Source organism: Somniosus microcephalus, chromosome 21 (genome assembly GCF_052327205.1).
Source record: "Somniosus microcephalus isolate GS21.2 chromosome 21, FLI_Smic_1.0, whole genome shotgun sequence".
Taxonomy (NCBI): domain Eukaryota; kingdom Metazoa; phylum Chordata; class Chondrichthyes; order Squaliformes; family Somniosidae; genus Somniosus; species Somniosus microcephalus.
Window position 1 is genome coordinate 80,719,761 of NC_141007.1, and position 26,648 is coordinate 80,746,408.

Genomic DNA, 26,648 nt, shown 5'->3' on the forward strand with positions numbered 1-26,648 from the left:
GATTGGGGGCAAGGTATTGACTTGGATAGAGAACTGGTTGGCAGAAAGAAAGCAAAGAGTTGGAATAAACGGGTCTTTTTCTGAGTGGCAAGCAGTGACTAGTGGGGTACCGCAGGGATCGGTCCTTGGGCCCCAGCTATTCACAATATATATTAATGATCTAGACAAGGGAACTAGATGTAATATCTCCAAATTTGCAGATGACACAAAGCTGGGTGGGCGTGTGTGCTGTGGGGAGGATGCCGAGAAACTCCAGGATGATTTGGATAGGTTGGGTGATTGGGCAAAAGCATGGCAGATGCAATATAACGTGGATAAATGCGAGGTTATCCACTTTGGTGGCAAAAACAGGAAGGCAGATTATTATCTGAATGGCAATAGATTGGGAGAAGGGGAAGTGCAACGAGACCTGGGTGTCCTTGTGCACCAGTCGCTGAAGGTATGCTTGCAGGTGCAGCAGGCAGTTTAGAAGGCAAATGGCATGTTGGCCTTCGTAGCGAGAGGGTTTGAGTACAGGAACAAGGATGTCTTGCTGCAGTTGTACAGGGCCTTGGTGAGACCATATCTTGAGTATTGTGTGCAGTTTTGGTCACCTTATCTGAGGAAGGATGTTCTTGCCATGTAAGGAGTTCAGCGAAGATTCACCAGGCGGATACCTGGGATGGCAGGAATGACGTACGAGGAGAGATTGGGTCGATTGGGCTTGTACTCGCTGGAGTTTAGAAGAATGAGAGGGGATCTCATTGAAACTTATAAAATTCTGACAGGACTGGACAGACTAGATGCAGGAAGGATGTTCCCGATGGTCGGGGAGTCCAGAACCAGGGGTCACATTCTAAGGATAAGGGGTAGGCCATTTAGGACAGAGATGAGGAGGAATTTCTTCACCCAGAGAGTGGTGAACCTGTGGAATTCTCTACCACAGAAGGCAGTAGAGGCCAATACATTAAATAGATTCAAGAAGGAGTTGGATATATTTCTTAAGGCTAAAGGGATCAAGGGGTATGAGGATAAAGCAGGGACCGGGTACTGAATTTGGATGATCAGCCATGATCTCATTGAATGGCGGAGCAGGCTCGAGGGGCCGAATGGTCTACTCCTGCTCCTATCTTCTATGTTTCTATCTAGTGCCCTTGTCTAGATCATTAATATATATTGTGAATAGCTGGGGTCATAGGAACGATCCCTGCGGTACCACACTAGTCACTGCCTGCCACTTGGAAAAAGACCCATTTATTCCAACTCTTTGCTTCCTGTCTGCCAACCAGTTCTCTATCCAAGTCAGTACCTTACCCCCAGTCCCATGTGCCTTAACTTTACACGCTAATCTCTTATGCGGGACCTTATTGAAAGCCTTCTGAAACTCCAAATACACCACATCCACTGGTTCTCCCTTATCTATTCTACCAGTTACATCCTCAAAAAATTCCAGTAGATTAGTCAAGCACGATTTACCTTTTGTAAATCCATGTTGACTTTGTCCGATCTTGTCGCTGTTTTCCAAGTGCTCTGCTATTACATCTTTTATAATGGACTCTAGCATTTTCCCCACTACCGATGTCAGGCTTACCGGTCTATAATTCCCTGTTTTCTCCCTACCACCTTTTTTGAACAGTGGGGTAACATTAGCTACCCTCCAATCCATGGGAACTGTTCCAGAATCTATAGAATTTTGGAAGATGACCAGCAATGCATCTACTATTTCTAGGGCCACTTCCTTAAGTACCCTAGGATGTAGATTATCAGGCCCTGGAGATTTATTGGCCTTCAATCCCCTCAATTTCCCTAAGACCATTTCCCAGAAATACTGATTTCATTCAGTTCCTCCCTCTCATTAGACCCTATGTTCTCCGACATCTCTGGGAGGTTATTTGTGTCCTCCTTTGTGAAGACAGAACCAAAGTATGTATTTAATTTGTCTGCCATTTCCTTGTACCCCATTATAAATTCCCCTGATTCTGACTGCAAGGGACCTATGCTTGACTTCACCAATCTTTTTCTCTTCACATATCTATAAAAGTTTTTACAGTCAGTTTTTTTTTGTTTCTTACTAATAAAACTTTAAATAATCCTTAGTAAATCAAATTAAAATTTGGTTATGCAATCCAATTATGCACTCCAGTCCCCGCGGCGCCCACCGGTCACGGAAGTGCTCGAGCGTGCCGGCGGACACCGCGTGCTCCATCTCCAGGGCCACCCGGGCGCGAACATGGCCGCGGAAGAGAGGGAGGTACAGTCAGTTTTTATGTTCTCTGCAAGCTTACTCTCATACTTTATTTTCCCCCTCTTAATTAATCCCTTTGTCCTCCTTTGCTGAATCCTAAACTGCTCCCAATCCTCAGGTTTACTGCTTTTTCTGGCCAATTTATATGTTCCCTCCCTAAACCTCTCCACCTCTCTATCCTCCTTTAAGACACTCCTTAAAACCTAACTCTGTGACCAAGCTTTTGGTTATCTGCCCTAATATCTCCTTATGTGGCTTGGTGTCAAATTTTGTTTGATAACGCTCCTGGGCAGCACCTTGGGACGTTTTACTATGTTAAAGGCGCTATATAAATACAACTTGTTGCTGTTCAGCCGTGGCTCAGTGGGTAGCATACTCAGCCTCTGAATCAGAAGGTTGTGGGTTCAAGTCCCACTCTCAGGGAGTTGAGCACATAAATCTAGCCTGGCACTCCAGTGCAGTGCTAATGGAAGCACTACACTGTCGGAGGGGCAGTACTGAGGGAGCGCTGCACTGTCGGAGGGGCAGTACTGAGGGAGCGCCGCGCTGTCGGAGGGGCAGTACTGAGGGAGCGCCGCGCTGTCGGAGGGGCAGTACTGAGGGAGCGCCGCGCTGTCGGAGGGGCAGTACTGAGGGAGCGCCGCGCTGTCGGAGGGGCAGTACTGAGGGAGTGCCGCACTGTCGGAGGAGCAGTACTGAGGGATCGCCGCACTGTCGGAGGGGCAGTACTGAGGGAGTGCCGCACTGTCGGAGGGGCAGTACTGAGGGATCGCCGCACTGTCGGAGGGGCAGTACTGAGGGATCGCCGCACTGTCGGAGGGGCAGTACTGAGGGAGCACCGCACTGTCGGAGGGGCAGTGCTGAGGGAGTGCTGCACTGTCGGAGGTGATTTCTTTCATATGAGACGTTAAACCGAGGCCCCGTCTGCCCTCTCAGGTGGACGTAAAAGACCCCATGGCACTATTTCGAAGAAGAGCAGGGGAGTTCGCCCAGGTGTCCTGGCCAATATTTATCCCTCAAGCAACATAACAAAACCAGATCATCTGGTCATTATCACATTGCTATTCATGGGAGCTTGCTGTGCGCAAATGAGCTACCGTGTTGCCCGGATTAGAAATCTGAAATAAAAACAGAAAATGCTGGAAACACTCAGCAGGTCCGGCAGCATCTGTGGAGAGAGAAACAGAGTTAACGCTTCAGGTCTGGGACCCTTCGTCACAACTTGGTGGATTGTGGACTGACGGTGGGCGGGGCCCTGGCTCCTGTTATTGCCCAATCACAGGGAAGTAGCCAATCAGAAGGCGAGTTCTCCAGTTTGATATTTTGATTGGTCCGCGACAGAGTCATGTGACGTCACCATGCGACTACGTAAATACGTCACGGGTTGACTGCCTCGGCTTCTCGGAACGGCGGCGATGGATGAGGACACGGAGCGAGCGGCAGGCGGCAGGCCGGCAACCGAGGACCCGGGGCCCGCCACCCCGGCAGCCGAGGGCCCGGGGCCCGCCACCCCGCCGTCCCCCGCGCAGTCCCCGGCCCCGGGCAGCCAGCGGCTGCTGTTTGTCGATGACCTGGTGTCCGGCACCTACAAGGGGGCCCTGCGGCACGGCATCGTGGGCCTGATTCACGGCGAGGTGAGCAGCGGCGAGAGCTCGGACACGGAGGAGGAGGGCGCGGGCCGCGAGCGGCCTCTCAAGAAGGGCTACGTCCGCGTGCAGTGGTACCCGGAGGGCGGCAAACAGGACGTGAAGGAGATCAAGGTGGGTCCGGGCGGGGTGGAGAGGCCCCGGGGCGGGTCCGGGCGGGGTGGAGAGGCCCCGGGGCGGGGCAGGGATTGATGCCCCGGGGCGGGTCCGGGCGGGGCAGAGGTTGCTCTCTTCACTGGCGAGATGGATTCTGTGGGGCTTCATGTCTGTTGGGGGGTTAATGTCCTTCAGGGATTGAGCGGCGAATGCTGATACTTGCACTGCACTCCCTGAATGATTGATTGGGGCTGTTTGGTCTGACACAGATGCCCTCTGAGCGATGTGGGCATGGAGAGGTTTCTGCTCGGAGGGGAGGAAGGGGTTGCTGTCCCCTGATTCTGGTGCGGGGAGTGGGGTTATCGTGTTGTCCTGGCTGTGTCGTAAGAAATGCGTTGTACATAGTTATCTCGGACGTAGATGGGAGTTGGGCTAATGATGCTAACTGGCCAATTTTCTGTAACAAGAATTGCATGGTGCAATAACGTGCGAGTAATATTGACTCGATCAGCTGGGTAACGGGAATGTCATCACCGGTTACCGTGCAATCTATCTCTACACCTTCCTGCTTTTCGCTGTGACCCTATTTCTCTCATTACTTGTGTCTCTTGTAAAGTATTTTCAATTCACGAGGCATATTTTTATTGCAGCTGTGTCATTTGGGCTAATGCATCCTACTGTCTGCCTGAAAGCAGAGGATTGGGTTTCCTTGTATTTGTGATTGGCCAGTGCATTGCAGTGAATCGAAGGGAAATGCAGGAGAGGGTTTGGGCTATAGCAGAGGCTGCAGCAGTGCCTTTTGTATGTGGGAAGTGGAGTGTTAGTCTGGCATTCTGATGTTACTGGCCTTTCAACAAGCCCCTCCATGTCTGGTGTTCGCCGCACATCTTTCAATCCTTATTGGTGCTTTGCAAGAAATGTGATTAGAGTTTAACCTAAAGCTTCCATTTGTATTTAGCATTTTGATGTCCTTGTAAGCCTTGCTTCTCTGCATTCCCATTAATCCTGAAATTTATGCACAACTTTGTTTGTTGCTGCTGTTTCACTAGATTTTGATAAATCAGAACAAGAAATTACATGACCGAAAGAGGCCATTCAGATTATGCTGGTGCTAGTTCTTCAGCTGGTGCTATCTAATCCAATTTCGCTACATCTTTGTCTTCCTTTTTCAAATACTTACCTAGTTCAACTTTAAATGATGTAGCCTGTCTCACTACTGGATTGTGGTAAAGCATTACATATTCTGATAACCTCTGGAAAAAAATTCCCCATACTTTACCCTTCACCCCTTTAATAATAGTGAGTCTACACATGCTTCATTGATTTAGCATCTCCAAATCCCTCCATCAACATCCTGGGGGGTCACCATTGACCAGAAACTCAACTGGTCCAGCTACATAAATGCAATGGCTACTAGAGCAGGTCAGAGGCTGGATATTCTGCAGCAAGTGACTCACCTCCTGACTCCCCAAAGCCTTTTCACCACCTACAAGACCGAAGTCAGGAGTATGATGGAATACTCTCTACTTGTCTGCATGCCAGTAACACTCGAAGCTTGACACCATCCAGGACAAAGCAGTCCGCTTGATTGGCAGCCCATCCGCCCCCTTAAACAGCCACTCCCTCCGCCAACGTCACACTGGCTGCAGTGTGTACTATCTACAAGATGCACTGCAGCAACTCACCAAGGTTTCTTTGACAGTCTCTCTCAAACTCCTGACCACCACCACCACTACCAAAGAAGGACATGGGCAGCAGTTGCATGGGAACACCATCACCGCCAAGGGCCCCTAAAATCGCACACCATCCTGACTTGGAAATATATCGCCGATCCTTCATCGCTAGGTCATAGGTCGGGAGTTCTAGGACTAACAGCCCTGGGAGTATCTTCACCACATGGACTGTAACAGTTCAAGAAGGCGGCCCATCACCACCTTCTCAAAGACAACTAGGGATGGGAACTCGATGCCGGCCTTTCCAGCAATGCCCACATCCCAAGAATTAATCTTTCACTATTTACCCTTGAAGAAAACCTTTCATAATTGAGAACACCTCTATTGGATAGCCTCCTCCCAAACCTTCTCTGTTCCAATGAAAAATAGCATCAATTTTTTAAAACCTTTCTTCAGTAAATAGGACCTCATTCTGGTGAAACGAGAAGCTGTTCCCTTTCCCAGAACTGCATGCTCTCGAGTGTTGCTGTTTAGACTTTGTTTCCTTTCACTTTTTAAATATATCACTTCACATTTCTCTGAATTGAACTGCAGTGTTGCCTATCTAGGTGCTGCACTAACCTGTTTCACTGGTCCTGTATTCTCACGCTTCTTTGTTTGCCCTGCCCCATATTTGATATCAGCATTCCAACACATCCCTGGGGGACACCACTGCTTGCGTTCGTCAATTCTGAAAAACACCCATTTACTCCTATCTTTTGATTTCTGTACCCTTCCCATCTCTCTCTCCATGCTGCTCATTTTTTATTATGTGCATTAATTTTTTAATGAGACTCTTGTGTGGCTTTTTATCAGATGCCTATGAAAATCCATACATGCAACATCAGCCACATTCCACAACCCCTGATCTCCTCAAAACATGGGCAAATTTGTCTAGTGCAACTTGTCCTTTTACACATCCATGCTGAATTACCTGTTGTCTTTCTTGTGTTCCCCAATTTCATCCCGTATAATTTGGAAATTTATTCACATTTGCATACAGCTAGCTGCCTTGTAATTGTCTAGCTTGTCCCTTTTTCCTTTTTTGAACACCGATTTCCTTTTATTTTGACTGCCAGTCTGCTGTCACACTCTGTTTTAGTTTTCCTAATCTGTGTTTCTATTAATTTGCAATGCTCCAGTCCTTTGGCACAATTCTCACCTCGAGTTTTGGAAAACATCTGGGATGGATACCATCTGAGATTGAAGACTTTCTGCTTTTAGGACCATTAACCTATTTAACCATTTCCTTTTGAATATTTATCTCCAGTAGGGGTACTTTCATGCCATCCTACAGTCTCTCTTTCACCATTCTCTGTAAAACTAACACCATATCGGGCACCTCTGCTGTTCCCTCAATCTCAGTACACGATTATACCCCTTATTTCGCTATCCTTTTACTTGCATGCTGATAAAAGCCTGGTTATTTCCTTTTTATCTTGACTACCAGTCTACTGTCACATTCTTTTAGTTTTCTTAATCTGTATTTCTATTAATTTTCCCGTTTATAACATGGTGCTAATGTTGCTTCCTGGCGCGCCTGGTTTGATGGTGTAGTGCTGGCTTGGTACTGTCAGAGTAGACATTAAGTGCTGCTGCTGAAGTCCTTGTGCTGGATATGTAAACTAAATTCTGAATTTCAGCAGGACAAGAGCAATACAGTTATTCCTTTAGCATCTCCATTAGCAAGGAGTCCTTGATATATTTGACTTAGTGTAACACTCTAAGATAAAAGCTTTGAAAATTCACACTGTGCCTTGAATGAAGATGACACTGCATCAGACGTATGTAAATGTATTTTGTGCACTACATTCCCTTTGCAATAATGGAGATAGTGCCAGGAGTGATGTAATGGGAAGTGCTCAGTCTATCTTGTAGTATCATCTTGATTGAGAGTTACTACTTGGAATGCTGATATTCTCTCCCTAAACCTCTCCACCTTCGGCCACGTTTTTGGCCACTGGTCCTAATATCTCCTCCTTTGCCTTGGTGTCAATTTTTGTCTGACTACGCTCTTGTGAAGCGCATTGGGATGGTTTTACTACATTAAAGGCACGGTGTAAATGTTGATCTGACTTGTGCTGTCCAAATTCCCTGTGTTCCCACACATTCTCTCATGAAAACTACAGACGCCCAAGTATTGAGGCGTGTATACGACAGGGTAACAGCATATCATGTTGTCCATTGTTGCATTCCCAGTTCAGTGCCGCTTGCTGGAGATCACGGGCTTAGCAATCTTGCACCATTTCAGGAAATATTCAAGAGTTAGGAAATAATGGCATTCAGTAAAAAGCAACATTTTGGGATAACAGTTTAAAGGCCCACTCCTGTGATACTCTTTAATGTAATCTGTTAAATTTTTAATTGCATTGCTGATTTCATTACTTAGAGTTTAATGTAATAGAGGTGGGACTTGTACAAGTCGGACGGTTTACACCTGAACCAGAGGGGAACCAATATCCTTGCGGGGAGGTTTGCTAGCACTGCTGGGGGGGGTTTAAACTAATTCGGCAGGGGGATGGGATACAGAGTGGAGCTATAGTAGGGGGTGATGTACAGCCAAATAAGGAGGAAAAAACAAGTCAGCAGGGAAGGCAAAAGGGAATATGGCAGGGCTGGAAGGCATTTATTTTAATGCAAGGAGTCTTGCAAATAAGGTGGATGAACTGAAGTTGTTGAACACATGGGAGTACGATATTGTTGCTATCACGGAGACATGGTTGAGGGAGGGTCAGGACTGGCAGCTAAATATTCCGGGGTATAGAATCTTCAGGCGAGACAGAGGGGGGTGTTGCAATATTAATTAAGGAGTCAATTACTGCTGTAAGGAGGGATGATATATTAGCGGGTTCCTCAAATGAGGCCATATGGGTAGAACTTAAAAACAAAAAGGGGGCAAGCACTTTGCTGGGAGTGTACTACAGGCCCCCAAACAGTCAGGGGGAGATAGAGGAACAGATATGTAGGCAAATCTCAGAGAAGTGCGAAAATAATAGGGTAATAATAGTGGGGGATTTCAACTTCCCCAATATAAATTGGGATAGTCAGAGTGTGAAAGGCTTAGAGGGTGCAGAATTCTTTAAGTGCATCCAGGAGAGCTTTTTGAGCCAACATGTAGAAAGTCCTACAAGAGAGGGGGCGGTACTGGACCTAATTCTAGGGAATGTAGCCGGGCAAGTGGTGGAAGTGTCAGTAGGAGAGCATTTTGGCGACAGTGACCATAATTCGGTGAGATTTAAGGTGGTCATGGAAAAAGACAAAGACGGCCCGGAAATAAGGGTTCTAAATTGGGGGAAGGCCGATTTTAATATGATAAGGCAGGATCTGGCCAAAGTGGACTGGGAGCAGCTACTTATAGGAAAATCCACATCAAAACAGTGGGAGACGTTCAGAAGGGAAATAGAGAGAGTACAACGCCAACATGTTCCTGTAAAGGTCAAGGGTGGGACCAACAAGCAAAGGGAACCTTGGATGACAAGGGATATACAAAAATGCATTAGAAATAAAAGGGGGGCTTTTGGCAGTTACAAAAGACTAAAGACGGAAGAAGCCCTAGAGGAGTATAAAAAGTGCAGGGGCATACTTAAAAAAAGAAATTAGGAGGGCGAGGAGGGGCCATGAAATAACACTGGCGAGCAAAATAAAGGAAAATCCTAAGATGCTTTATAAGTATATTAAGGGCAAGAGGATAACCAGGGAAAGGGTAGGGCCCATTAGGGACCAAAGTGGCAAGCTGTGTGTAGAGCCAGATGAAGTAGGTGGGGTTTTAAATGAATTTTTTGCCTCAGTGTTCACTATGGAGAAGGACGATGTAGACATAGAAGTCGGGCAAGGGGACTGTGACATACTTGAACATATTAGCATCGAGAGGGAGGAGGTACTAGCGGTTTTAGCAGGCCAAAAAGTGGATAAATCCCCAGGCCCGGACGAGATGTATCCCAGGCTGTTGTGTGAGGCAAAGGAGGAGATTGCAGGGGCTCTGACACAAATTTTCAGAACCTCTCTGGCCACAGGGGATGTACCAGAGGACTGGAGAACAGCTAATGTAGTACCATTATTCAAGAAGGGTAGCAGGGATAAACCAGGGAATTACAGGCCAGTGAGCCTAACATCTGTGGTAGGGAAATTATTGGAAAAAATTCTGAGGGACAAAATTAGTCTCCACTTGGAGAGGCAAGGATTAATCGGGGATAGTCAGCATGGCTTTGTCAAGGGTAAATCATGTCTGACCAATCTGATTGAATTTTTCGAGGGGGTGACTAGGTGTGTGGATGAGGGAAATGCTGTGGATGTGGTTTACATGGACTTCAGTAAAGCTTTTGACAAGGTCCCGCATAGGAGACTGGTCAAGAAGGTAAGAGCCCATGGGATCCAGGGGGCCTTGGCGCGTTGGATCCTAAACTGGCTGAGTGGCAGGAGGCAGAGGGTGATGGTCGAAGGTTGCTTTTGTGACTGGAAGCCTGTGTCCAGTGGGGTACCTCAGGGATCGGTGCTGGGTCCCTTGCTGTTTGTGATCTACATTAATGATTTGGATGAGAATGTAAAGGGTATGATCAGTAAGTTTGCGGATGACACGAAAATTGGTGGGGTGGTAAATTGCGAGGAGGAAAGCCTCAGGCTACAGGACAATATTAACGGGTTGGTCAGATGGGCGGAAAAGTGGCAAATGGAATTTAACCCGGAAAAGTGCGAGGTGATGCATTTTGGACGGACAAATAAGGCAAGGGAATACACAATGAGTGGTAGGACCCTAGGAAGTACAGAGGGTCAGAGGGACCTTGGTGTACATGTACATAGATCCCTGAAGGCAGCGGAACAGGTAGATAAGGTGGTTAAAAAGGCTTATGGGATACTTGCCTTCATTAGCAGAGGCATAGAATATAAGAGCAGGGAGGTTATGATGGAGCTGTACAAAACGCTGGTGAGGCCACAGCTGGAGTACTGTGTGCAGTTCTGGTCGCCTCACTATAGGAAGGATGTGATTGCTTTGGAGAGGGTGCAGAGAAGATTCACCAGGATGTTACCTGGGATGGAGCGCCTCAGCTATGAAGAAAGACTAAACAGGCTGGGGTTGTTTTCCTTGGAGCAGAGAAGGCTGAGGGGGGACCTGATTGAGGTGTACAAAATAATGAGGGGCATAGATAGGGTAGATAAAGAGGAACTTTTCCCCTTAGTGGGGGGGTCAATAACAAGGGGGCATAGATTCAGGGTAAGGGGCAGGAGATTTAGAGGGGATTTGAGGAGGAACTTTTTCACCCAGAGGGTGGTTGGAATGTGGAACTCAATGCCTGAAAGGGTGGTAGAGGCAGGAACCCTCACAACATTCAAGAAGCATTTGGATGAGCACTTGAAATGCCATTGCATACAAGGCTATGGACCAAATGCTGGAAAATGGGATTAGACTGGACAGGGAGGGATGGGCGGCGCAGACACGATGGGCCGAAGGGCCTCTTTCTGTGCTGTAAAACTCTATGACTCTATGAAATGTTTGTCCCCTTTCTGTACTTATAGGATAGGTTTGTGGAATAGTTTCCAAAAAATAACTACAGGTTTAAAAAAAAATCTAAATCACATTTTAAATCTCAGAATTGCTTGATTTGCAAATACTGTATGTGGAATTAATGGTCACTAAACTGTAATGCTCTGGGCCTTAGTCTACTAAAATAGCATCCTGTCCTCAAATGGGAAGTACAATGCATTCCTAGGACCCCAGCTATTCACAATATATATTAATGATCTAGACAAGGGAACTAGATGTGATATCTCCAAGTTTGCAGACGACGCAAAGCTGGGTGGGCGTGTGTGCTGTGAGGAGAATGCTGAGAAACTCCAGTATGATTTGGACAGGTTGGGTGATTGGGCAGAAGCAGTAAAATGTGGATGAATGTGAGGTTATCCACTTTGGTGGCAAAAACAGGAAGGCAGATTATTATCTGAACAGCAATAGACTGGGAGAAGGGGAAGTGCAACGAGACCTGGGTGTCCTTGTGCACCAGTCGCTGAAGGCAAGCATGCAGGTGCAGCAGGCGGTTAAGAAGGCAAATGATATGTTGGCCTTTGTAGCGAGAGGGTTTGAGTACAGGAACAAGGATGTCTTGCTGCAGTTGTAGAGGGCCTTGGTGAGACCACACCTTGCGTATTGTCTGCAGTTTTGGTCGTCTTATCTGAGGAAGGATGTTCTTGCCATGGAGGGAGTGCAGCGGAGATTCACCAGACTGATACCTGGGATGGCAGGAATGACGTATGAGGAGAGATTGGGTCGATTGGGCTTATACTCGCTGGAGTTTAGAAGAATGAGAGGGGATCTCATTGAAACTTATAAAATTCTAACAGGACTAGACAGACTAGATGCAGGAAGGATGTTCCTGATGGCGGGGGAGTCCAGAACCAGGGGTCACAGTCTAAAGATAAGGGATAAGCCATTTAGGACGGAGATGAGGAGGAATTTCTTCACTGAGAGTGGTGAGCCTGTGGAATTCTCTACCACAGAAGGCAGTTGAGGCCAATTCATTAAATATATTCAAGAAAGAGTTGGATATATTTTTTAAGGCTAAAGGGATATGGGGAGAAGGCAGGGACAGGGTACTGAGTTTGGATGATCAGTCATGATCACATTGAATGGCGGAGCAGGCTCGAGGGGCCAAATGGCCTACTCCTGCTCCTATCTTCTATGTTTAAAACTGTTGCTAATTCTTTGCTAATGTGATTTTCTGGCTGCGGACTCTATCTTGTCTGTACAACTGATGTGACCTGGTATTGTCTTAGTGAATGGGAGTCTGTCTGATTGCTGACTTGTTCCAGCAGCTTCTCGTATTGGTCTTTTCCCAACATGCATTCTGTTAAAGGCACCTGTGTCACTCACTAACACTTGGCCTACTTGCCTGATGAACCCCTAAACACATCCGTTTTTGAAAGTAACAGCCGTATACAGAATTGTTTAAAGTTTATATTCTAGAGAGCAAGATCATCTTAAACGGGTTAAGTGGTCATTTCCAAAGTAGTGGTGAGCATCCTTTCGTGACACTTTTGATGATGCCAATTTGAGACCCTGGCAGTGTCTGCCCAGCCCAGCAAGCACTGGGTTACCAGAACATTCACACAGAATCACAGAATCCCCACAGTGCAGATAGAGGCCATTTCGGCCCATCGAGCCTGCACCGACACATATCCCACCCTAGCCCCGTAACCCCACGTATTTAATCCCCTAACACTAAGGGTCAATTTATCTTAGCCAAATCAACCTAAACCGCACATCTTTGGACTGGGAGGAAACCGGAGCACCCGGAGGAAACCCACGCAGACACGGGGAGAATGTGCAAACTCCACACAGACAGTCGCCCGAGGCCGGATTTGAACCCGGGTCCCCGGTGCTGTGAGGCAACAGTGCTAACCACTATGCCACTGTGCCCCCCTTTTCTAGTGTTTGAGGAAAATTGCCAAACTGTTTGAGTATGTAATGCAGGTGCATACGGTGTAGGTGCTTCTTTGGAATTGCAGCCTTGTTCTAGAGATTGGGATGTATAAGGTACACTGAAATGAAGAATAGCATCATAGATGAAACCTGCCTTTAAATAGTGTCTGTGGTGCTGGGTTCACATTCTTTCATTTGTTGCTTTGCTTTTCACCATTGCAGTATCTTTGGTTTAAGCAATGAAACAACTGTTTGATTATGGGTGGAGATGGTGCGTGTCTTGCTGTATTTTGCCGTGTGCTGATGACCCAGCCCTGCTGCATTGTGGAGTGCTGCTGAGCAGATGTGCCACTATTATGCAGTGCAGGCTGGGGGAGGAGCCTCTCGTTCATGCCAGCAATCCCCCACTGTCTGTTGCTGGATGCTGCACTTACAGCTGCCGCAAGCAAAGGCATCCGACGTTTCTCATCTTGACTAAATGGCTTAGTTTATTCAATTGACATTTTCTTTGATCTTGTGCTATAGCAACGCCACATGCAGTTAGACTGAAGCTTTGTGTAACGGGACCCTTGGTGAAACACAGCTATCAAGTGCTATGTGACCCTGTTAAGCTACAGTGTGATGAATTAAAGAATCCAGTAAGACTGTAAAACATGGACAGATCTTGTAACAGTAATGCTTGTAGTACATGTGTAATAAAGGTGGTGATGCATAGGTTGAGTCTGCTATAGTGCTTAGAACATATATTGTGTGGAATCGTCCCCCATTCTGCAAAGTTCTTTATTAAACAACGTCGAATATTGTTCCAAAACTTAATTTGCCTGCAGCCATTTTCACCATTGCAGTCCACTCCGATCAATAAATACCCGATCGAACTGTATTGGGCTGATGATTTTAGCTCCTCCTTTTATCCATAGTTTATAGAAGCCTGTTATAAGCATCTTTGTTATAAACTTGAGGCATAAGGTCATGCAACAGGGGTAAGTTTTGATGTGCTGTATTGAATCCTATATTATCATTCAGTATCATCCAGAATAATGGAGGGGGAGTTGGCAGCACTGCCCCCAAGTAAAGGTGTGGGGGGATATAAACAGACAATGCTGGAAAGACTCAGCCGGTCAGACAGCATCTGTGGAGAGAGAAACAGAGTTAACATTTAGATTTCAGATTTCCAGCATCTGCAGTGTTTTGCCTTTTGTGTTAATGGAGTGGAGGGGTTGGTAGCTGAGTCACTGGGTAATGGAGTGGGGCTACGGGACGGGTGGGGGGAGGGGGCTTCATTGGGGAGGATGTTCCCGATGATGGGTGAAACTAGAACCAGGGGGCATAGTCTTAGAATAAGGGGCTGCTCTTTCAAAACTGAGATGAGGAGGAACTACTTCACTCAGAGGGTGGTAGGTCCATGGAATATGCTGCCCCAAAAAGCTGTAGAAGCTACATCATTACATAAATTTAAAACAGAAAGAGACAGTTTCCTAGAAGTAAAGGGTTACGGGGAGCGAGCAGGAATTTGGACATGAGTCTAGGTTCGGATCGGTCATGGCCCTGTGGGTAGCGGAGCGGGCCCAGGGGCCGTGTAGCCTGATCCTGCTCCTATTTCGTGTGTCTAATTCTGTTAGATTCAGGAGATGGTTCTGTGATAGTGGATTGGCGGTTAGGATCAGATCAGCCATGATCTTATTGAATGGCGGAGCAGGCTCGAGGGGCCGATTGGCCTACTCCTGCTCCTATTTCTTATGTTATTGTGTGGGGGGAAGGGGGCTGTGTGTGAAAGATCAATTACTGAAAGAGAAAGACGATGGAAAGCAGCTAACTTTTTTGAACCCTTTTGTCTGAATGGTATTCAATAAAACATTTTCCATTTTCTACGTGGCTGCGAAGATGCATTAGGTTAGCCTGATTTTTTTTTTCCCTGAACAACTATTTTTGGGGATTGAGGGCTTAATGCTGAAGTAATGCTGCATTGCACTTTATTGACTGACTGAAGTTGACAATACTTATATTTGTCATGAATTACTTCCTCTCAATTACACGCTGCTTATTAGCTGCAATCCAAGACTGCAGACGTATTGTAGCCTGTTCAGTTGCTCCTGTTTGCATTAGATGGGAGGCAAAATTTTGCAGGAGCATTCTATCATTTTGTTTTATAAAGCTCCTGTGAAGTGCCTTGTGACTTAAAGGCACTGTATAAATACAAGCAGTTGTTAACATGCACACAAGGTCTGCTGCTAAAGGGCAGCTATGTGTAATTTAGTTTGTCCCCTTAAGGTCATAAGATGAAATTGCTCTGCCCTCCTGGGTAAGTTAGTGTCTCATTGTCCTTTGCTGATCATCTCGGTCAAATAGAGGTCAGACTGGTATTTTAATTGGAAGTGTGACTCATAGCTAAGTTTCTTATGGGAAAGTTTCTCTATTGAAATGATTGGTCTACATGACACCTGAAGTGTGATGAGCATGTCTGTGTAAATGAATCTGATCATGTGGAACCCTGAAGTCTGAGTAACTTGGCACTGGCGCTGTCTGTATTGTACACTGAGCTGCGCACTAAGATGATGCCATTGTGATGTGAAGTTTATTGAACCATAAATGTAATGTTAACTGTCCAGTTACAACATGCTGCTTGGAGGAGAATAGATTTAAAAAAAAATTCATTCATGGGTTTGCTTAGCTCTGTCTATAACATGCTGCTTCTGCATTTTAGCATGCATGTAGTCCTGTGTTGCAGCTTCCCCAGGTTGGCACTGCATTTTTAGGTACACCTGGTGCTGCTCCTGGCATGCTCTTCTACACTTGACTATAGTATTTACTTGAACACTCGAGTTAAATCTACAACATCCTTTAATGTCCTTTATGGAAGGAAATCTGCCACCCTTACCCGATCTGGCCTATGTGTGACTCCAGACCCACAGCAATATGGTTGACTCTTAACTGTCCTCTGAAATGGCCTAGCAAGCCACTTAGTTGTAAAAAAAAAACCGCTATGAAAAACAATAAGAATAGAACCTGACGGACCACCTGGCACCGGCACACCCAGCCCAGTCGATCCTGCAAACTCCTCCTCACCAACATCTGGGGACTTGTGCCAAAATTGGGAGAGCTGTCCCACGAGCTAGTCATACTCACAATCATACCTTTCAGCCAATGTCCCAAACTCCTCCATCACCATCCCTGGGTATGTCCTGTTCCACTGGCAGGACAGACCCACCAGGGGTGGTGGCACCGTGGTATACAAGGGAAGGTGTGACCCTGGGAGGCCTCCGCATTGACTCCGGACCCTGTGAAGTCTCATGGCTTCAGGTCAAGCATGGCAAAGGAAACCTGCTGATTATCACCTACTGCCCTCCTTCAGCTGATGAATCAGTATTCCTCCATGTTGAACACCACTTGGAAGAAGCACTAAGTAGCAAGGGCACAGAAAGTACTCCGGGTGGGGGACTTCAATGTCCATCACCAAGAGTGGCTCGGTAGCACCACTACTGGCTGAGTCCTGAAGGACATAGCTGCCAGTCTGGGCCTGCAACAGGTGGTGAGAAAACCGACACGAGGGAAAAAACCTACTTGACCTCGTACACAACAATCTACCTGTCGCAGATGCATCTGTCCATGACAGCATTGGTAGCAGTGACCATCGCAGGGTCCTTTTGGAGACCTGGTAGCAGTGACCACTGCAGGGTCCTTGTGGAGACAAAGTCCCGTCTTCACAGTGAGGACACCCTCCACCGTGTTGTGTGGCACTACCACCGTGCTAAATGGGATAGATTCAGAACAGATCTAGCGGCTCAAAACTGGGCATTCATGAGCCGCTGTGGGCCATCAGCAGCAGAATTGTATTCCACCACAAATTTTAATCTCATGGCTTGGCATATCCCTCACTCTACCATTACCATCTAGCCAGATGACCTACCATTACCATCTAGCCAGACGACCAACCCTGGTTCAATGAGGAGTGTAGAAGAGGATGACTGGAGCAGCACCAGGCGTACCTAAAAATGAGGTGCCAACCCGGGGAAGCTGCAGCACAGGACTACATGCATACTAAACAGCGGAAGCAGCATTCTATAGGCAGAGCCAAGCGATCCCCCAGCCAACGGATCAGATCATAGCTCTGCAGTCCTGCCACATCCAGTCGTGAATGGTGGTGGACCATTAAACAACTGCGGGAGGATGAGGAGGCTCCATGCACATCCCTATCCTCAATGATGACGGAGCCCAGCACGCGAGTGCAAAAGACAAGGCTGAAGTGTTTGCAACCATCTTCAGCCAGAAGTGCCGAGTGGATGATCCATATCGGCCTCCTCCTGAGGTCCCCACCATCACAGAAGCCAGCCTTCAGCCAATTCAATTCACACTAATATCAAGAAACGGCTGAGTGCATTGGATACAGCAAAGACTATGGGCCCTGACAATATTCTGGCTGTCATGCTGAAGACTTGTACTCCAGAACTAGCTGTGCCTCTAGCCAAGCGTACAGCTACAACACTGGCATCTACCAGACCATGTAGCAAACTGACCAGGTATGTCCTAACCACAAGAAACAGGATAAATCCACTCTGGCCAATTACCACCCCATCAGTCTACTCTCAATCATCAGCCAAGTGATGGAAGGTGTTGTCGACAGTGCTATCAAGTGGCACTTAACCTGCTCATGTGCTCAGTTTGGGTTCAGCCAGGATGACTGCTCCAGACACAAGTGTCAGGCAATGACTATCTCCAAAAAGAGTGTCTAACCACCACCCCTTGACATTCAACGGCATTACCATCGCCTGATCCCCCACCATCAACATCCTGGGGGTCACCATTGACCAAAAACTTAACTGGACCAGCCACATAAATACTGTGGCTCCAAGAGCAGGTCAAAGGCTGGGCATTTTGCGGCAAGTGTCTCACCTCTTGACTCCCCAAAGTCATTCCACTATATACAAGGCACAAGTCAGGAGTGTCATGGAATACTTGCCACTTGCCTGGATGAGTGCAGCTCCAACACCACTCTGGAAGCTGAACACCATCCATGATGAAGCAGCCCGCTTGATTGGCACCCCATCCACCACTGGGGCACCATGGCTGCAGTGTGTATCATCTACAAGATGCACTGCAGCAACTTGCCAAGGCTTCTTCGACAGCATCTCCCAAGCCTGCGACCTCTACCACTTAGAAGGACAAGGGCAGCAGGCGCATGGGAACACCTCCAAGTCACACACCATCCTGACTTGGAAATATATCGACGTTCCTTCATCGTCGCTGGGCCAAAATCTTGGAACTCCCTCCCGAACAGCACTGTGGGAGTACCTTCACCACATGGACTGCAGCGGCTCACCACCATCTTCTCAAGGGCAATTAGGGATGGGCAATAAATGCTGGCCTTGCCAGCGATGCCCACATCCCAGGAATGAATAAAAAAAATCATACAGCGCAGATGGTGGTCATTCGCCCCATTGTACCCGTGCTGGCTCTTTGAAAGAGCTATCCAATTTGTCCCATTCGCATGCTTTTTCCCCATAGCCCTGTACATTTTTTCCCTTCAAGTATATATCCAATCCCTGTTGGAAAGTTACTATTGTATCTGCTTCCACCACCTTTTCAGGCAGTGCATTCCGGATCATAACTCACCATTAAAAAAAAAGTCTCCATCTTCCCTCTTGTTCTTTAGCCAATCACATTAAATCTGTCTCTTCTGGGTACCGACCCACAAGAACATAAGCAGGAGTCGGCCATTCGGCCCCTCAAGCCAGCTCTACCATTCAATAAGATCATGGCCGATCTTCGACATCAACTCCACTTTCCTGCCCGATCCCCATATCCCTTGATTCCCCTAGATTCCAAAAATCTATCTTATCTCGGCCTTGAATATACTCAACGACTGAGCATCAACAGTCCTTTGGGGCAGAGAATTCCAGAGATTCACGACCCTCAGTGAAGAAATTCCTCGTCATCTCAGTTTTAAAAGGCCGACCCCTTATCCTAAGACTATGCCCCCTAGTTCTGGACTCTCGAGCCACGGGAAACAATCTCTCAGCATCTACCCTGTCAATCCCCCTCAGAATCTGGGATGTTTCAATGATATTATGTCTCATTCTTCTAAACTTCAGAAAGTATAGGCCCAATCTACTCTCTCCATAGGACAGCTCCCTCATCCCAGGAATTAATTTAGTGAACCTTCACTGCTAAGCTTGAATAAAGGAGACTATGAAGGTATGAGAGCAGAATTGAGTAGTGGACTGGGAAAATAGATTAAAGGGTAAGACGATACATGATCAGTGGTGTACATTTAAGGAGTTATTTTACAACTTCCAAAAAGTATATATTCCACTGAGAAGAAAAGGGTGTAAAAGAAAAGACAGCCATCCGTGGCTAAGTAAAGAAATTAAGGATAGTATTCAACTAAAAACAAGGGCATACAAGGTAGCCAAATCTAGTGGGAGGGTAGAGGATTGGGAAAACTTTAAAAGGCAGCAAAAAATAACAAAAAGATTGATTAAGAAAGGGAAGATAGATTATGAAAGTAAATTAGCAAAAAATATAAAAACAGATAGTTAGAGTTTTTAGTTATATAAAAAGAAAAAGGGTGGCTAAAGTAAATGTTGGTCCCTTAGAGGATGAGACCGGGAAATTAATGGTGGGAAATATGGAGATGGCAAAAACACTGAATATTTTACATCAGTCTTTACAGTAGAAGACACTAAGAATATCCCAACACTGGACAAACAGGGGGCTAAAAGGGGGGGAGGAGCTAAACACGATCAAAATCACTAAGGAAGTGGTACTCGGTAAAATAATGGGACTCAAGGCGGATAAATCACCTGGACCTGATGGCTTACATCCTAGGGTCTTGAGGGAAGTGGCGGTAGGGATTGTGGATGCATTGGTAATTTTCCAAAACTCCCTGGACTCGGCAATGGTCCCGGCAGACTGGAAAACTGCTAATGTAACACCCTTATTTAAAAAGGGCAGTAGACAGAAGGCTGGAAACTATAGACCGGTTAGCCTAACATCTGTGGTAGGTAAAATTTTGGAGTCCATTATTAAGGAGACAGTAACAGGACATTTGGATAATCATAATTTAATAGGACAAAGTCAGCATGGTTTTATGAAGGGGAAGTCATGTTTGACAAATTTGCTGGAGTTCTTTGAGGAAGTAACATATAGGGTGGATAAAGGGGAACCAGTGGACGTAGTGTATTTAGACTTCCAAAAGGCATTTGACAAGGTTGCACACAAAAGATTATTGCTTAAGATAAAAAATCACGGGATTGGGGGTAATATTCTGGCATGGATAGAGGATTGGCTATCTAACAAGGCAGAGAGTTGGGATAAATGGTTCATTCTCAGACTGGCAATCAGTAACTAGTGGTGTTCCGCAGGGGTCAGTGCTGGGTCCCCAACTCTTTACAATCTATATTAACGATTTGGAGGAGGGGACCGAGTGTAACATATCAAAGTTTGCAGATGATACTAAGATGGGGGGGAAAGTAGTGAGTGAGGAGGACATAAAAAACCTGCAAGGGGACATAGACAGGCTAAGTAAGTGGGCAGAGATTTGGCAGATGGAATACAATACTGGAAAGTGTGAGGTTATGCACTTTGGCAGGAAAAATCGTAGAGCAAGTTATTATCTTGATGGCAAGAAACTGGAAAGTACTGAAGTACAAAGGGATCTGGGGGTCCTGGTGCACGAAACTCAAAAGGTTAGTATGCAGGTGCAGCAAGTGATTAAGAAGGCCAATGGAATGTTGGCTTTCATTGCTAGGGGGATAGAATATAAAAATAGGGAGGTATTGCTTCAGTTGTACAAGGTATTGGTGAGACCGCACCTGGAATACTACGTACAGTTTTGGTGTCCATACTTAAGAAAGGACATACTTGCTCTCGAGTCAGTACAAAGAAGGTTCACTCGGTTAATCCCGGGGATGAGGGGATGGACATATGAGGAGAGGTTGAGTAGATTGGGACTCTACTCATTGGAGTTCAGAAGAATGAGAGGCGATCTTATTGAAGCATATAAGATTGTGAAGGGGTTGGATCGGGTGGATGCAGGGAAGATGTTCCCGATGATGGGTGAAACTAGAACTAGGGGGCAGAGTCTTAGAATAAGGGGCTGCTCTTTCAAAACTGAGATGAGGAGGAACTACTTCACTGAGGGTGGTAGGTCCATGGAATATGCTGCCCCAAAAAACTGTAGAAGCTACATTACATAAATTTAAAACAGAAATAGACAGTTTCCTTGAAGTAAAGGGAATTAAGGGTTACGGGGAGCGGGCAGGAATTTGGACATGAGTCTAGGCTCGGATCGGTCATGGCCCTGTGGGTAGCGGAGTGGGCCCAGGGGCCGTGTAGCCTGATCCTGCTCCTATTTCGTGTGTCTAATTCTGTTAGATGCAGGAGATGGTTCTGTGATAGTAGATTGGCGGTTAGGATCAGATCAGCCATGATCTTATTGAATGGCGGAGCAGGCTCGAGGGGCCGATTGGCCGACTCCTGCTCCTATTTCTTATGTTCTTATGTTCATTGCACCGCCTCTAAGGCAAATATGCCTTTCCTCAGATTAGGAGACCAAAACTCTGCGCAGTACGCCAGGTGTGGTCACGCCAAAGCCCAATACAATTGTCAAGACTCCCTTATTCTTGTGCTCCAAACCCCTTGCAATAAAGGCCAACATGCCATTTACCTTCCTTATTGCTTGCTGTACCTACATGCTAGCCCTGTGTTTCTTGTACTAGGATGCCTAAATCTCTCTCAACACCAACATTTAATAGTATCTAACCATTTAAAAAAGATTGTTTTCCTATTCTTCCTACCAAGTTGAATAACCTCACATTTCCCCACATTATACTCCATCTGCCACCTTATTGCCCACTCAGTTAACCTGTTTATATCCCTTTGCAGGTTCTTTGTGTCCTCACAGCTTACTTTCCCACCTAGCTTTGTATCGTCAGCAAACCTGGATGCATTGCACTCGGTCCCTTCATCCAAGTCATTAATGTAGATGATAAATATCTGAGGCCTTCCTGCCAGTGGAAACAGTGTCGCCCTATCTACTCTATCAAAACCCCTCATAATCTTCAACACCTCTGAAATCTCCTCTTCACCACCTCCGCTCTAAGGAGAACAGCCCAGCTTCTCCAGTCTCCAGCAGGGAATGCATGCTATTTAGTTAGCACACCAGGGGATTCTTGCAGTAGGTGAATCAATGCAGAGAAGTGTGAGGCGATACATTTTGGTAGGAAGAATGAGAAGAGACCATACATACCAAATGGTACAATTTTACAGGGGGTGCAAGAACAAAGACCTGGGGGTGCTTGAGGTTATCAACGCAGTTAATAAAGCATATGGGATCTTGGGCTTTATAAATAGAGGCAGAGAACACAAAAGCCAGGTGGTTATACTAAACGTATGTAAAACACTAGTTCGGCCCCAGCTGGAGTATTATGCCCAATTCTGGGCACCACACTGTAAGAAGATCGTGATGGCTACAGAAGAGATTTACTAGAATGGTTCCAGAGATGGGGAATACAGTTACGTGGATAGACTAGAGAGACTGGGGTTGTCCTCGGAGTGGAGATTTGATAGAGTAAGTAAAGAAAAAATGTTTCCAATGGCTTAAGGGTCGATAATGAGACACAGATTTAAGGTGATTGGCAAAAGATCCAGAGGCGACATGAGGTTAAAAAGTTTTTTACGCGATATGTGGTTAGGATTTGGAATGCAATGCCTGATAGTGCGGTGGGTACAGGTTCAGTAGTAGCCTTCAAAAAGGAATTGGATAAATACTTGAAGGAGAAAAAATTGCAGGGATCTGGGGAAAGAGTGGGAAGTGGGACTAACTGGATTGCTCTACGAAAGAGCTGGCACAGACTCGATGAGGAATGGCAGCCTCCTGTGCTGTACTATTCTGTGATGTTATGAAATGTATTTCTGAAGAAACAGAAAACACTGGAAAAACTCAGCAGGCCAGGCAACATCCGTGGAGAGAAAGAGTTAACGCTTCAGGTCGAAACCCTTCAGAACTGAGAAAAAAGCAGGAAATAAGATAGATTGAAAAGCAGGTTAGGGGGCTGGGAAATTGGGGAGGGGATGAAAGAACAAAAGGGAAGGTCTGAGAGGTGAAGAGATGTTAAGATATTCAAGGTGAGATGAGATGGTAATCGGACAAGTAAAGCGACAAAGGATGTTGATTCATCCGTACACATGGCAGGTTCCACATATATGCTCTGCCTCACCACCACCTCTCTCGACCCCTCCACTGTCTCTAATTTGTCACACTGCCTGTCTGACATCCAGTACTGGCAGAGCAGAAATTTCCTCCAACGAAATATTGCTTAGACCGACATCATTGTCTTCCGTCCCTGCCGCAAACAACATTCCCTAGCCACCGACGCCATCCTTCTCCCTGGCAACTGCCAGAGGCTGAACCTTAGTGTTGTATTTGACCCTGCGATGAGCTTCCGACCACACATCTCCATCACCAAGACTGCCTACTTCCACCAACAGAACATCGCCCGACTCTGCCCCTGCCTCAGCTCATCTGCTGGAACTCTCATCCTTGCCTTTGTTACCTCTAGACTTGACTATTCCAACACTCTCCTGGCCAGCGTTCCAGCTTCCACCCTCATAAGCTGGAGCTCATTGAAAACTCCGCCAGTGTCCTAACTCACACCGAGTCCCGTTCACCCCTCACCCCTGTGCTCACTGCCCCGTGTCCTAACTCGCACCCTGTCCCGTTCACCCATCACCCCCTGTGCTCACTGCCCCGTGTCCTAACTCACACCCAGTCCCGTTCACCCATCACCCCCTGTGCTCACTGCCCCGTGTCCTAACTCACACCCAGTCCCGTTCACCCATCACCCCCTGTGCTCACTGCCCCGTGTCCTAACTCGCACCCAGTCCCGTTCACCCATCACCCCCTGTGCTCACCGCCCCGTGTCCTAACTCTCACCCAGTCCCGTTCACCCATCACCCCCTGTGCTCACCGCCCCGTGTCCTAACTCACACCCAGTCCCGTTCACCCATCACCCCCTTGGCTCACTGCCCCGTGTCCTAACTCTCACCCAGTCCCGTTCACCCATCACCCCCTGTGCTCACTGCCCCGTGTCCTAACTCGCACCCAGTCCCCTTCACCCATCACCCCCTGTGCTCACTGCCCGTGTCCTAACTCACACCCAGTCCCGTTCACCCATCACCCCCCTGTGCTCACTGCCCCGTGTCCTAACTCACACCTAGTCCTGTTCACCCATCACCCCCGTGCTCACTGCCCCGTGTCCTAACTCTCACCCAGTCCCGTTCACCCATCACCCCCTTGGCTCACTGCCCCGTGTCCTAACTCACACCCAGTCCCGTTCACCCATCACCCCCTGTGCTCACTGCCCCGTGTCCTAACTCACACCTAGTCCTGTTCACCCATCACCCCCGTGCTCACTGCCCCGTGTCCTAACTCTCACCCAGTCCCGTTCACCCATCACCCCCTTGGCTCACTGCCCCGTGTCCTAACTCACACCCAGTCCCGTTCACCCATCACCCCCTGTGCTCACTGCCCCGTGTCCTAACTCGCACCCAGTCCCGTTCACCCATCACCCCCTGTGCTCACTGCCCCGTGTCCTAACTCTCACCCAGTCCTGTTCACCCATCACCCCCTGTGCTCACTGCCCCCTGTCCTAACTCGCACCAAGTCCCATTCACCCATCGCCCCTGTGGTCGCTGACCTACATAGGAGTAGGACTACATGCATGCTAAAAAGCAGAAGCAGCATGCTATAAACAGGGCTAAACGGTCCCACAATCAATGGATCAGATCAAAGCTCTGCAGTCCTGCCACATCCAGTTGTGAATGGTGGTGGGCCATTAAACAACTAACGGGCGGAGGAGGCTCCATGAATATCCCCATCCTCAACGAAGGTGGAGCCCAGGACGTGAGTGCAAAAGACAAGCTGAAGTGTTTGCAACCATCTTCAGCCAGAAGTGCCGAGTGGATGATCCATATCGGCCTCCTCCTGAGGTCTCCACCATCATAGAAGCCAGTCTTCAGCCAATTCGATTCACTTTACGTGATATCAAGAAACTGCTGAGCGCACTGGGCGTAGCAAAGGCTATGGGCTCTGACAACATCCTGACTATTGTGCTCCAGAACAAGCCACGCCTCTAGCCAAGCTGTTCCAGTACAGCTACAACACTGGCATCTATCCGACCATGTGGAAAACTGCCCAGGTATGTCCTGTCCACAAAAAGCAGGACAAATCCAACCCGGCCAATTACTGCCACATCAGTCTACTCTCAATCATCAGTAAAGTGATGGAAGGTGTCATCGAAAGTGCTATCAAGCGACACTTACCAATAACCTGCTCACTGATGCCCAGTTTGGGTTCCGCCAAGACCACTCTGCTCCCAACCTCATTACAGCCTTGATCCAAACATCGACAAAGGAGCTGAGTTCTAGAGGTGAGGGTGACTGCCCTTGACATCAAGGCAGCATTTGACCGAGTGTGGCATCAAGGAGCCCTAGTAAAACTGAAATTGGTGGGAATCGGGGAAAACGCTCCACTGGCTGGAGTTAAACCTAGCACAAAGCAAGATGATTGTTGTGGTTGGAGGTCAATCATCACAGCCCCAGGACATCGCTGCAGGAGTTCCTCAGGGCAGTGTCCTAGGCCCAACCATCTTCAGCTGCTTCATCAATGACCTTCCCTCCAACAGAAGGTCAGAAGTGGGAATGTTCGCTGATGACTGCAGTGTTCAGCGCCATTCACAACTCCACAGATAATGAAGCCGTCCATGCCTGCATGCAACAAGACCTGGACGACGTTCAGGCTTGGGCTGATAAGTGGCAGGTAACATTCGCGCCACAGAAGTGTCGGGCAATGACTATCTCCAACAAGCGAGAGTCTAACCACCTCCATTTGACATTCAACGGTATTACCATTAGCGAATCCTCCACCATCAACATCCTGGGGGGTGTCACCATTGACCAGAAACTTAACTGGACCAGTGATGCGCTATCAATTACTGAGAAAAGACTGGAAGTTAAGAGAATAACAAAAAGGCTTTTATTAGCTAAAGAACGAAGGCATGCCTCTAGTGGTCGACCGGTCCTGTGTGCCTGGGGAACTGCAGAGCAGCCGCCTTTATACCAGGGCATATGGGTGGAGCCAGGGGCGGAGCCAGCTGAGGCATGCACAGACAGGTACAACAATGGGCAAGAGTGAACAACAGTGAAGTGAACAACAGTGGAGTGAACAACAGTGGTTTACCACATTCACCCCTTGCTTAAAAAATGAGTCCGACGGGGTGAAGTGTATTAAAAGTTCGTATAATTAAGTCTTTCTGGGGGGTCTTGTATGCCGTCGTGATCGTCGTGGCGACGGCTGAAGTGCAGCTTCCGACGCTGAGTCCCGCGTGGGCTGGAGCACTGGCGTGTCGTCCTCATGGGTGTTGAGTTGGTTGGTGATCAATGGCGGGCCACGGCGTGCCGTCTACAGGGGTTAGGTATGGGTCTGTTGCCGCCGGTGCATTGTGGGTAGCGGTGATGTTGGTTTCAGGGGCCCCCGAGGGTGCGAGGTCTCGTATGGAGACTGT

At 47.4% G+C, this 26,648-nt stretch overlaps 1 protein-coding gene across 4 annotated transcripts in view; it reads left to right on the plus strand.

The window, feature by feature from the left end:
- The first annotated feature begins 3,614 nt into the window (after positions 1 to 3,614).
- ube2o (ubiquitin-conjugating enzyme E2O) overlaps positions 3,615 to 26,648 on the plus strand; it is a 133,168-nt gene continuing 110,134 nt past the window's right edge. For 2 of the 4 annotated variants that reach the window (XM_085964045.1, XM_085964047.1), the window contains exon 1: positions 3,615 to 3,984. In XM_085964045.1, coding sequence (XP_085820171.1) covers positions 3,640 to 3,984 — 345 coding nt within the window. In that variant the 5' untranslated portion in view covers positions 3,615 to 3,639. The remainder of the gene's footprint in view (positions 3,985 to 26,648) is intronic. The other 2 variants (XM_085964043.1, XM_085964044.1) reach the window with 2 other exon arrangements.